The sequence below is a fragment of the Corylus avellana genome, chromosome ca2 (genome assembly GCF_901000735.1).
Source record: "Corylus avellana chromosome ca2, CavTom2PMs-1.0".
Lineage (NCBI taxonomy): Eukaryota > Viridiplantae > Streptophyta > Magnoliopsida > Fagales > Betulaceae > Corylus > Corylus avellana.
Window position 1 is genome coordinate 10,690,951 of NC_081542.1, and position 14,031 is coordinate 10,704,981.

The 14,031-nt window shown below is 35.8% G+C and overlaps 2 protein-coding genes across 2 annotated transcripts; both read right to left on the reverse strand.

Moving 5' to 3' along the window:
- Positions 1–5,533: 5,533 nt before the first annotated feature.
- Positions 5,534–6,502, reverse strand: LOC132169040 (mitochondrial uncoupling protein 5-like). The gene has a single exon (XM_059580130.1). It carries the CDS (start codon positions 6,500–6,502, stop codon positions 5,534–5,536), a length of 969 nt encoding a protein of 322 aa, XP_059436113.1.
- A 3,716-nt stretch (positions 6,503–10,218) lies between these two features.
- On the reverse strand, positions 10,219–14,031 carry LOC132170794 (peptidyl-prolyl cis-trans isomerase FKBP12). Its single transcript, XM_059581902.1, has 5 exons — positions 13,837–14,031; positions 12,194–12,227; positions 12,002–12,063; positions 11,115–11,167; positions 10,219–10,514 (listed from the first exon to the last, which is right to left on the reverse strand). Exons 1-5 carry the CDS (start codon positions 13,922–13,924, stop codon positions 10,413–10,415), a joined length of 339 nt encoding a protein of 112 aa, XP_059437885.1. The 5' UTR covers positions 13,925–14,031; the 3' UTR covers positions 10,219–10,412.

Consider the following 14,031-nt stretch of genomic DNA (forward strand, 5'->3'; position numbering starts at 1 on the left):
GCCAGGGGTGGCCTTTAATTTTTTTTTTTTTTTTTTAATTCAATTAATAAAAAGTGAATATTTTAATAATGAACTAACAGCAGTTAACAAAAATTGACCGTATATAGGTTTTTAGTAGTTTCGAGTGATCCAATGACTAAATTTCTAAAAAAAAAATACCTAAAATTTTTTAAAAAAAAGAGCGTTAGACCTAAAAAATTTATATATAATTTCTCAAAAATAAAATTCTCTTCAAAAAGTCCCATCTGTTTTTTCTTCTTGGAAAGTTGTGTTCGGTAGTACAAGCGTGGCCCCCCTTGGTTAAAAAAACGATCAAGGTTCTTTGCCTTGTTTTTCACGGCAACACGTCTATAAGACTGCCGGCTCTTTTTTGTATTTTTTTTTTTTAATGACAGAAACTCTCAAGGTCGGGTTATGTTGTCTACCCACCTCTTCAAGTCAAAATTAGAATCCATGCAAATGGATCAAATAAAACTCAGCTTTGTCGTAAACGTTTATTTATACTCAGGAAAATTCAAACTTTAAAATTAATAAAAAAAATTACCATTAAATTCAAAACCTTCACCACTTAGAGCTCTTGTTGTTGTCCACATCTTTGGTTCTTCACTTTTATATCTATTTCTATGCCTTTCTTTCTCCATCCATATATTATGACTTGAATCTCACCAAAGAAAGCTTTCCTAAGATGAAACAAAATAATATAATTTCTTATATGTAATCTCCTTCCTTTTTATTTTTAAGAAAAGTATTTTTCCCCCTTTTTTTAATGTTTTTTTGCGTTTGACCTATGATGTAATTGCCCCAAATTTGTGACAATCATGAACTTTGACCTTAACAACTCATAAAGATAATAGGCTTTTCTAATGTACTTGCACCAGTCACGAGCCTTGCGAGAATTTCCTTCTTTTTTTAAAAAAAAACCGAGTTTTCATTATTTTAATGGCTTACAAGATATTATTCACCAATAGAAGTTTTGGTATATTTGAAATTGTGATTTCGTAACAATAATTACGTTTTTAGAAGATATCATCAAACATAAGGTATTTAGCATTATGATTTTTAAAAAACTTAATTTAAAATAGGAAAAAAAAAAATCTACAATTTCTATAAGTAGGATATGGAGTGCTTATTTGAAAAAACAGGAATTTAAATCAAAATCACAATTTCGCATAACAAACTGTTGGGTAATGGATCGGCCACTTAAAAGCCCAACGGATCTCTATGCCCGGTCCAATGTGCAAGCCCACTAAAGACAGGCCCATGCTGAGATATAATCACCCACCGTGGACATGACAGTCTTTCCATCGAGGGTACAATGATCTTTCAGCAAATGAAGGAAACCCACGTTGACTAATGAACGTGTGATATGCCCAATGCCCAAGCAAAGTTCCGCGTTCACCAGAACGTAGTCCAGTTGTCAAACGCCAAACTGATGTACCCGAGGATAACTTGGGTGCCCACGTCCAACATAAGCGTGGCCAAGCCACTCTCCAAACCCACGATCTCATGATCGTGGAGTAACCCACAACCCATGATCCACTTCGCCACACATTACGCACAGTGAATTTCTGGGAACGTGGGGCAGAGAATCGCGAAATGACAACCGCTACCTTATACCTATAAAAGGGAAGCTCAAATTCATTATTTTGTAATCACAAATCTCTCTCAAACTCAAATAGCTTAATTGCTCTTCCTCTCTCAAATCAATTACTAACTTAAGCATCGGAGCTATCCCCCGCCGGTATACCCCGACAGCTCTTATCCTAATTTCCTAGTTTTGCAGATTAACAACTCCTCGGATTTCGTGCAACATCACTCCTTGGAAACTGTCATCAACAGTTTGACGCCGTCTGTGGGAAACTTAGATTTTCATCAGTTCTCAACCTCAAAATCCGATATGGTAACTACATGTTCGAGGGATCCTAATCCAAATGCTCTAGGTACATCACTTGATCCAAACCATTGAATCGTTTTATTGGAAGATCATGTGAAGTGTATCTCGAAAACTATGGAGGCCCTGAATAAGCAGAACGAAGATCTTGTTTCCTGACTCACGATGAGAGGGGAACGGGAGCGTGGAGAAAGGCGCAGAGAGAAGCAACCACACACAAAAGCAAAAAATTCTGCTCGGGACGCCCATGACACAACTGTCAATTGGGATAATGTCTTCCTTAAACTACCAAAAAATTGATCATTTTTCTCCTCGAAGGTGAAGAAAAAAACAAAATAACTATAAATTTTTTTCAATAAGACAAAAATACTCCAATACATTTGAAAAAATTTAAAAATAAAAAATAAAAATAAAAATAAAAAAAAATTCTTTAAGAAAAAAATTTAAATTTCCACAATTTTTTTTTTAAAAAAAGAATTATTGTTTTATTAAGGGTTTTTTGTCCTTAGATGACATTAACAATTTTTTGTGATTTGGGAGGACATTGTTTCATTTGAAAGTTTGGGAGAATATTGTCAATTAGGGTTTTTTAATATATAACAAACTGGATGTGTCATATTAGAATCTACTAAAGTCACGTATACAATCATCGCACCATTCCAAAATATATCTAAATGATATTTAGTAGACTTTCATACGACACAACAAGTTTGTTATATATACTAATAACTCTTATTTTCTCTCAAGTCTTATTAAAGCTCTATCATTTCTCTCATTCTCTCATGATTTTTAGAAAATAATATCCACTTAAGACAAGGAGAACATTAGAAGAACACCTAGTATTCCTCTGTTTAATAAGTGCACGAGCACATAAATTACATTTTCTTTATATTTAAATTATGTTGTTAGACTTTATTGTTTTTTTTTTTTTTGATAAATGTTAGACTTTATTGTTGTTTAGACTAAACGTTTATGCATTTATTAAAAATTTGAAGTAATTTCGTTTTCTTGTCATGCATTTAATACATCATCTAGATAGTTGCTCTCGTAAAACTTATAATGCTTTGCGCCTAAGAGAGATCAAAATGTCAAACCTAGCTTTAACGGGTTGGGGGTGTTACACGTACCCTCAACTCACCTCCACATATTTTATGGGCAGACGTGGTAGTGTCCATTAATTTACTCTAAAACTTTTTTGAACAAATTTTGTAAATACAATGTCACTCTTTTGATAGTCTCATTTACTTAACATTGATTCATTCATTATGATCCTTAGAGCAGTAGCGAAGCCAAGATTTTGGCTAAGATGGGTTAAAATTAAAAAATGGAACTAAACAAAAATAGATTAAAATATTAAAGAATATTATTAATGAAATAAATAAACAATTTAACAAAATTTAATTATTGTCTAAAACATATAAATCTAATTTACAATTTATTTTGTCACGCCTAGCATTAACTACAATTATATATTTCTTACAATTAAAATATATAACAAAAATTATATATAATCATAAACAATTAATTTAAAAGAGCAATCTAAATATAAAAGCTTAATCAATGTAAAAGTTTGATTACATACTTGAAACTTTTTAAGAAAGATAAATTATCAAAAAATCATTAACTTTTTACTCTGTTTTGGGCAATCTTTTCACTATACATCTCTCTTGCTTTAAATAAATAAATAAATAAAAAGTTGACCAATAGATTTGAATTATTGAATAAAAACATTTGGCTAACTCGAAGAACTACTATAATAAGAATGACAATAAGATAGAATCGTTGAATTTATTTCAAAGTTAAGTTTTGCAAATCACAAACGGGTTTTAAAATTTAATTATATATGTTGATGCACAGTTTCCAAATGATGACGTGGAAGATCTGCCGAGCTTAAGTAGGTCCAACGCCCGAACAATCTGACTGCGCAACAAAGAAGAAAAAAGGATCGAAGTGACCGGGGGTGAACCGGCGTGGGCACTCCGATGCCTAAGTCAGAATGGGAAAAGATACTAACAACAACTACAGAGCTCAGATTATGAGAGTTGTGATTACCTTTACTTTAATCATATGACTTGTATTTATAGGCCTTGGAGAAAATTTGATTTTCCACTTATCAAGGAATCTTATCCCTTGATATTGGCTGAACAAACATTTGAATGGAAAGATTATGTTTGTTAGTTCTTCCACGATTTAAGCGACTTGAAATCAGAGGATCAACTTCGTAATCTTTTAAGATATTAGAGTTATTCCCTTTACTGAGACTTATATGTCCTGAGTTATTCTTGGACTTTATGGTCTCGTCTAAGGGTTGCCTCGGATTCGTGGTCTTGGATAACATGAGGAGGTCTCGTCTCGGATCACTTGAGTAGGTCTCGGATTTGGGCCTCTTGAGTAGGTCCAAGGATTGCTCAATAGATGGTAGGCTAGTTCACGACCCAACAATATACTACGTAACTTAGTTTGGTTGATGACGTCAATCAACACATAAAAAAGGTACTTTTAAGTCTACAAGGGGTAGCTCATAGACTACACTTTATGAAACGGAGGTCACTAGTTCGAATCTCTCATCTTTATTCTCTTGCGTGAACATATCAAAAAATAAAAATAAAAAATAAAATAAAACTTAAAAATAAAATAAAACATAAATAAAAAGTAACAAAACACTTTTCTTTTCTTTTTTTCCCTCTCATTTATGTCCATTTAACGAAAAGGCCGGTACAAAACGCTCGTTTAGGCCTTTTTGTCAATTTGAAAATCGCGAGGTTTGCAACATGCAAGACTAAGGGCTTGTTTGTTAAACCTTACACCATCCCCCCACATTCTCCCATATTCCACCACACTATTCACTTCATTTTTTCCAAAAAAAAAATATTCTTACTTTTATATTAAATCATTCACTTTTTATATCACATTATTTACTTTTTATTATTATTCAAATAAAAAAATCACTATAAAACAAAATTTTTCACTTTTCAATATCACCTTTTCATTTTTCTATACCAATCATTATTTTCTTTTTTTATTTTTTTTTTACATCTAAACAGTGTGGTTGTGTTTGGTGTTGTTTGCCAAAACACCACCTAACACAGTCAACAAAAGTTTTGGTCAGCTCAATCTTTCATTATTTAAATGGTACGTTTTGTCATTTATCTATCAACATAACACAGTGTTTGGTTTCATGTCTATTTTCTTCTTTCTTTAAATCTCAATTCTCTTACTTTCGGAAAAGTTTTGCCGGTGTAAATGTGTAATGCAGATGTCACCTACTCGATGAGTGGCTGAGGATGGGCAACCAAAATATCCAGAGAATTTCAACCGAAAATAAGGAAAGGGGGCAAATTCACCCTCTCGAACCCCACCCCACTTGCCATGGAGGGTGGATTTTGATTGAATTATTTGGTGGGGAAAATGGGGTCTTTTTCACTTTACAGTTTTGTTTTTATTCCTTCACATTTTTCTTGCTCTTTCATACATTTTTTTTCTAAAAGGCATACAAGTGGAAATCATCTCTCCCCTTGAAAGTATTTAATATATAGAGACAGCCCACAGCCATTTGGAAATCAAAAAAAAAATAATAATAATTGTTTATCTTTGTTCCTGTAATTTGATTATAAATTTATAATCTCACTATAATTAATTTCATCACAAATCCTTGAATAGCTTCCGGACTTGTTCTAGTGTGACAAAGAGCACCACAGTGAATGGACCCTGCCTTGAGATCGTAGGGATGAAACCCTTATACAAAGCCATCAATCCCTCCGCCTTCACAGTCTTCACCGCGCAATCCAACGCACCGGAGTAAGGTGGCGCCGGCGCCCCCGCCTCCATCTTCATGCTCATCACCCTTGTCTTTATCACGTCGATCGGGTTCGACGCCACCGCCGCCACAAACCCGGCTGCAAAGCTTGCCGCCACGTGGGTTCCAATCCCGTCGCCCAACACGCCCCTCTCCAAGATCATCTCCTTCGCCTGATCGTACGACGCCAGCTGCGATGCCGTCACAATCATCGCCCGGTTCACCGTAAGCGCCGAGCCGCGCCACAGGCTGCCAATTCCCTCCTGCTTTGACATTCGAGCGATTGCGTCAATCACGCTCTTGTAGTTCCGGCGCTGGTCCTTGGGGAGGCGTCCGTCGGCCTGCATGCGGACCATCGCCACGTCAGCAGGGTTGCCTACGGCGGCACCTACACCGCCGGCAATAAGCCCAGCGGAGATCTTGCGGGTGAGGGGCAAATTATTACCCGACTCCGAACCCGAATTATGACTCCATTTTCGCTTGAGAATGTCGTAGAGCCCCATGCGGGTGGTGGAGTAGAGCGTTTGGCGGAGGACGGTGGCGGAGACTCCGGAAAAGAGAGCGGCCATGCCTTCGGCCTGGACGATTCTTGCGCCTATGGAGATGGGTCCAACGCGGGGTGGTGGTGGTGGAGCAACGTGTAGAGACATGTTATATCCGGTGGAGCTTCCAGCGAGCGCAGGGCGATAGGCGGGATTTGAGAGGTGGGGTTCGCCGTGAAGCTGCATGCGGACCTTGATAAGGTCGAGAGGGTGAGTGGAAGCGCCGGCGACTATGGAAGCAATGCCGCCTTCGACGAAGCCTTTCAAACCCATGTCTTAGAAGAAGAAGAAGAAGAAATGGCAATGGGGTTTGGAGGAGTGTGGTGAGAATGGCGAGCATATTTAAAGGAAGAAATTGAAGTGGAAGAGGAATAATGAAAGAAGTTTCCTCTGCATGTTTACTCGGTCCTCTCACTCACCAGCGTATCTGGTTATTTGCGCAGGTGGTGTTGTGTGACCAGTCTTTGGTCGTTGGGTTTGACTCAAATAATTTCCAAATTAAGGACTATCTTTCATAACGGCGGACAAACTCAGGAATTTTCCTTTTGACCCACTCTTTCTTTGCTCTAAAAGTTATATATTGTATTTTTTTAATACTAAATAAGTTTATGTTATTTTTTTCATACAATTAAGTTGCATATATATATATATATATATAGCAATACTTTTCTACATTCATTCAGCTTATGCCACGTTCATATGAACATTACTCTTATTTAATATCACATGCTTCTTAGTTACCTTTTTTTAAAAAAAATATGTTATTTTCTCGTATGTTAAGAGTTAAGAGACAAATATATAAGTTCTAGAGATTGAATGGAAAAATAAATCACGAGTTGAATAATGCTGCGGTTGAAATTAGAGCTCAAATTCAATGATGGAGTACTTTGTGGTCCCTACTTACATTGGGAAGACTGGGTCTAATTGACAATTGTAGAACAAGCTCAACCTCAACTCTCTTCCTCTTATCTTAAGTCCTCCCCCCAGAATCTTGGGCCCTAATATCCGGTCAACATTTCAAAATTTTAAAAATTAAAAATTAAGAAAAAATTAAAAGTCCACCAAAAATAATGATTAGGTGTAATGAAAAGAATAGTGCTACAAGTGCCTCTTGTGTCATTTTTGTGTTCCTCTAAAAATGATATGGCTAGGGGTGTTCAAGCGAGTCGGTTATAACTGACTCGCCAACCCGTAATTGCTTATAACCGCTAACTGATTTTGTAGTCGGTTATTAAAAATTGCTAACCGACTAAGGCGGTTGCAGTTAGCGGTAGGAAAATGTGGTTATAACCGATAACCACCTTTATTTATATATAATAATATATATATATATATATATATATATATATATAAACTACTAAATAAAACATCCAAAACCACTGCTTTGCTTCCATTTGGTTTGTATTTTGTAATATGTATCCAGATTTTGGATTTGTCTTTTTAATTTTCTCATTTGTATTTGGATTAATGGATTTAGGGTATGTTTTTTTAGCCATGTTTTTGGGCTAGAATTTATTTGACCAAGAAAGCTATCTTTTTTAGAACATCTTCGCCTTAAACCCTTAAAATAAGACTAAAAATAGCAAATTAAAGGTCCAAAACACTTTAAAAGCCTAAAAGCTCATTTAAAAAAAAAGCTTTAACCGCACGGTTATTGGATTGAATAACCGCTAACCGCTAGTTATAAAATAACTGATAACCGCCCAAGGCGGTTGAGTTACCGGTTATAGCTAATAACCGACGGTTATAACCGTTTGAACACCCCTAGATATGTCTCTTAAAATTACCATTGGACTTGTAATTGATCATATTTTGAATTTTGATCAAATAGTAATTTTAAGAGTCACATCATTCTTGAAGAGACACAATAGTAACACAAGAATGACTTCTATAATTACTTGTAATCAAAACCTAATATAAATTCACATATGGCCACAAATGTTTGGGGACCCATATCTTTAAAATAGAGAAGAGTCGGTCCCTTCTTCTACAAGGGTAAAATAATTATTTTACATTTTTTTTTTAACCATTCTACTTTTGAAAAATAGAGATTCCGCTCTTTTCCATTTCCTTTTCCCAAATGTTTCTGCTTTTCCCTGTTCAGAAACTTAATTATAGCAACTAACATCCAATTAGAATATCCAACGTGCCCGCCCAATATAAGATACTTAAGTGGTGTTAACTGATTAAATAATAAATTTATTTAAAATAAATAAACAATATTAAAGACTTAATCGATAAAATTTGAAATTCAGGAATTAAAAAAGAAAAGTACACACCTTTTTCAAATTACTATTCTAAAATATTGTTAATATTCCTCCGACTATTAATTATGTTAACGTCTTCCTAAAACTATTCAAAAATGTTAATTTAATAAAATATCCTTTATAATTTTTTTAAAAAAAATCCTAAAATAAATAAATAAATAAAAAATTAAAAAGATTTTTTTTAATAAATTTGTTTGGTTTTTTCTGTTTAGTTTTAATTTTTTTTTTCAAATTTATAAAAATATTTTTACCTTATTGAAAATTTGTTAGGGTCATTTTTTTTGCTAGCCTTGGAGAAATTGACAATTTTTTTAGAGAAAATTACACTTTACCTCCCAAAGTTTGGGGCCATTTTTAATTCGACCTCTAATATTTCAATTTTTACAATCTACTCCCTCAAACTTGCCAAACTTTTGCAATTCAGCCATTCCATCAATCAAAACCGCTTTGACTGACGGAACAATGATCACGTGCAACACACATGATCACTTATGACTTTTTTATCCCTAAAATGCCCCCATCCCTTCCAAACATGCACGGTTGGACATTTCAAGTTAAATGTCCACACCATGGCACCCCAGATGACCACACCATGGCAGCCCTAGATGAGCAAACGATGCTAACCCCAGATGAGCACATGAAGGCAACCCAAGATGAGCAGACGAAGGCAACCCCAGGTGAGCAAATGATGGCGCCCAAAGATGAGCAAATGATGGTACCCCAAAATGAGCACACAATGAAAATCACAAATGACCATGCATTGGTAATCTCAAATGACGACATGATGGCAATCTCCATTGACCACACGATGGCAATCTCAGATGAGCACCCGATGGCAACCTCATATGAGCATACAATTGCAACCCCAGATGAAAACAAGATGATAACAACTCCAGAAGTGAACAATGAGCTGCCAAATTCAGAGACACAGCCTAACAAGCGAAAGAAGAAGTCCATTGTATGGGAGCACTTCACCATAGAAACTGTTAGTGCCGGATGTAGACAGACATGCTGAAAGCAATGCAAGCAAAAGTTTTGCATATAGTACTGGTTCTAAAGTTGCTGGTACCAGCCATTTGGAACGATACATTGCCAAGGGGACATGTCCAACACTTTTACATAACCAAGGGCAGAATACCCCGTACACCCCGCAGTCAAGGATGGCAAGAATTGACACTGCCAGTGATCCACCAAAACGACGGTGGTGGTTTGGAAGGGATGGGGGCATTTTAGGGATAGAAAGGCATAAGTGATCACATGTGTTGCACGTGATCACTGTTCTATCAATCAAAACAGCTTTGATTGTAGAAATAGTCAAATTGCAAAAGTTTGATAAGTTTTGGGGGATGGATTGCAAAAATTAAAACATTATAAATCAAATTGAAAATGGTCCCAAGCTTTGAGGGGGAGGGAGGAGGGGGGTAAAGTGTAATTTTTTTTTAAAAAATAGATTATGAGAGATTGGTCGTCTCATTCACTCCACCACAGCGCTAACTTCATTGCACCAAACTTAGCCAAATGAACCACTTCCATTAATCTCACCTTTTTTTTTTCTTCACAATCCATTCAAATATCTCCAACTTTCCTCCCACGTCACAATATTATATCGACACTTGATTTTCAAAATCAAGTGTGAACATAATATATTATGATCGTTAAAAAACACTTTGAGAAAATATATTCATTGGAACATATATGAAGAACCCTAAGAGGAAATAAATATGTTCACAATAAGGACTTCAGTATTAACTCAAAATAAGCATCTAGAGCTCGAGAATAACATTTATATCATACTCCACAAATCGAAATATAACATATATATGTCATAACATTCGTACGTGCTAGTCCTTCAAAGCAAGTTATTCATAATAATCCACATGGTTTTACTAACATTTAAAGAACAACCTTAAGAGTTGTCACTCCGTGCTCAGGACTTCAATCTCGAAAACAAGGACGGAGTTAGGTTGAATACCCCAAGCAGGAAACCCACCAGAACCATAAGCATAATCCGGAGAGCACTGAAAAAATATTAAACAGGAACACAAGATGTTAGATAAGTAATGTTTTAAGTTAACTCAAAATGCATGCCAAATGAACGGCAACAAGACATGGAAGGGACCTGGATTTCAAAAACTTAAAGCAATAATCTTGTGAGGTAGGTCAGCGGCTTCTAAGGTAGTGTGATTTGCGAAGAGTTTAAGATATGGAGATTAGTTAAGGATGAGAGATTCAAAATTTGGGTATTAGTTAAGAAAAATTCAAGAACAGAAGGATATTCCGACAAAGACACAGATCCTACTGAGTTTTAAAGATATAAAACAAAAAGAAGGTTTGATTCAAGCCTTCCCAGTTTGCAACAAATGAGTGTGGTGGTAATAATATGCTTCCAATCTATATGGATTTTATAACCTCAAAAACATCAAATAAATTGACAGTGACAAACAAGTGAAATATGCCAAAAGAGTCGACTTCATAATGAAAGCTTTCCAAAAATTTTCCCCATCTCTCTCAACCAAAGATGACATTATTGAACTTTGAAAAACGTTAGATCCTATTTGACGTGCACAGAAATATAGAAGTCTGAAACAGAAAGTGTAGTGCAGAAGTTGAGGAATTACCCGCAGACGAGCAACTTCTCCCACTTGCATTCCCAGCACACCTTCATCCCATCCTGCAGATTGGTTCAAAAGGGTAAATTAATGACTTCAGAATTTGCATCTTATCAACGGATACAAAACAGTAGCTATCCCTGAAAGACAAACTCCTTAAGTTGAGATATTAAGGTAAAATAAAAATCAGGTTGTAGGTTCACAAGTTTCGCCAATGGCCTTTAGGACAAATGGCACTTCTACCCCCCATTATAGGGGCTTGGAGGTTTCTCCTATTCTTATTCCTCAGTGCAGTGAATTCTCTTTAAACAATCTATAAAGTAAAAACAGAACATGTTCTATATAGAAGCTTTATCTAAAAGATATATCCATTGAGACAGAAACTTTTCCATCCCCTGAAGGAGTAATGGATGAATGTTAAGTGGAAGCTTAAATAGAAATAAAGCATTTCATATCAACCATCTCGAGGAATATGTTGCCAACAAAAATAAAATATGTAACTTCCAACAATGTTTAAACATTAGTTTCTCCTATAAACAGATAAACGTGGTTGCTCCCAAGGTTTAGGCCTTCAACCTAACCGGCACTAAAAAAATTATGAGATCTGCAATTATTATCAGAGAGCAATTAAAGAAGAGGAAAGGGATGATAAAGGTTGTTGGGAAAGAACAAGGCCAAGCTTTTATCCACATTTGGGATTATCATGTTCATCTTTCCAACAAGCAACCAAGTACCTATAGGACTTTTAGGCTATAGAAAAGAAGAAAAGCATACAAGACAGCAATGGCAGCTGAATGGTCATACATTTAAACTTTGTCACTACTTTTGTTTTATTTAAGGAATATGTGAACATTAATCTCAGCATAGTAGAACATAAAATATAATGGGACAGCTACCTTTAATAACAGAACCTTGGCCGATTTTGAAGGTGAATGGCTTCTGTCCAGGATCCTTTGTGCTAAATGAGACAAATATGAACATATATACTCCCCATTAAAAATAGAAATAAAAGCATAGAAAAAGCACAATATAATACCAAGTTGATAATAATAAAAATAGGCTACCAAAAATAAAAGCACAATCCTCACCTCCAAAACTTTTGAGAGAGATCGTTATTTTTCCCTGCGACAAAGAGAACATTAAAGGGCAGGAGAAACAGCAAAAATACAAGTAGACCACTCATCATCCTATTCTACAAATTAGTTGGTGTTTTTCTTACAGAAAAGAGAACCCTAATTCACATACTAAAATAAACAACAATAATAATTAAACACAAAAAGTCTCGGAATGGCATCAAGTAGCTTAATTTCTTCTGAAACAAACAGATGGCAGAACCAACAATGATGAAATAGGGGCACCCAAAGGAGGCAATGGAGGATGTGCTTCTATTCGAATGAAAAAATAAAAAATTACCAAATGAATTGAGAAAAACAAATTATGGTAGAGAAACTTAACTCATACAACTTAGTTGAAGAATCCCACCTACATATTAAAAATAAAGGCTGAAATACATTTTTAGTCCTCGAGATCAGGCCCAACATCCATTTTCGTCCTTGAAATTTTAAAAGTTCCAATTTGTCAATGTTGTCCTTTCGTCCATCAATCATGAATGTCACAGTCGATTATAATCTTACCACGTTATCCTCCCACTAACTACATGAGCAATTCAATTAATTTATTGATGGATTGAAAAAAGAAAAGAAAAATTGATCCTTTGTAATTTTATGAAAAAAAAAAAAAAAAAGAAGAAAAAAGAAAAAATCAGTCTATTGAAGAAGAACAAATGATGATACCTCTCTGATTTGAAAAAGGATCAATTGGTTGATCTATATTTGTCTGCAAATATAAATCAACCACTTGGAGACAAGAGAGAAATCTTCATATTTTGATCTATATTTCGCACACACTCAAAGCATGTGTGCTCCCGTTATGACACAACACCGTGGAGGCGCGTGGCGTAGTGGCAAGAGAGAATGAAGTCATCGGAGGTTAGAAGGATGTCAGTAAGCTTGAGTAAGAGATTGTTGGGATACTGCTGGCTGCAGTGGTCGAAGATGACCTCTGCTTGGGTTCTGTCATAATCCATAAGGAGGTGAAGGTCTGCATCTTCTGGTGGGGTGAGGAAGGAGAGGAGATGTTCCAGTGTTGCGAGGAGTGGGGAGATGATAATATCTCTGGCTGCGGCTTTCATGGCCTGATCGGCGGCCATTATAAATGATAGCCATTAAGTTTAACTAGCTCATTATAAGGGGGGTAATCTCAAATTGTTTCTTGATTGTTGGACTTCATTTTCTCCTAACAACTCCTCCTTTGATATACCTCTCTGATTTGAAAAATCCCACAAAATATTCTCACACCGCTAACTTCCAAAACACATACTCCAACTTAGTAATTAATTACAAATCTTACACCACGAAAACCCACCGGAAAAATCCAATCCAAGAAATCAATCCCATAGTCAATACAAACCCAGATTTGAGCTCGGTTGCCAGCAAAAATGACTAAAATTGGTCAAAACTAAATTAAATTAAATATAAAGCCGAATCAAAAACGGAAACCTCCAAGGACTTTGGTCTTTACAAAAGATCTCATCAAATGGAACCTAAAATGCTGGCTCTTCTCTTTCCCTAAATTTTCTCGGCAACCAAACAGAAAGAGCATTTCCCAAAAAAAAACAATTATGTAAACATTACGTGATTAGGGTTTTTGACGCAGAGAGAGCGATACTAACCGAAACCAGTGCAGTGGACTGTGACGTTCCGACCGGCTACCGGTTTGGGACCTGTTCCGGGCCTCAAAACTTCCTTCTCCACTCCCATCTTTTTTACTGGTGCCGGCTGTTCTTTGCTTACCAAGGTCTTCTTCGGTGTTTAATCCAAGTCGCCAAGCCCTTGAGACTATTTATCGCAATTAACTGCCCTTCGGT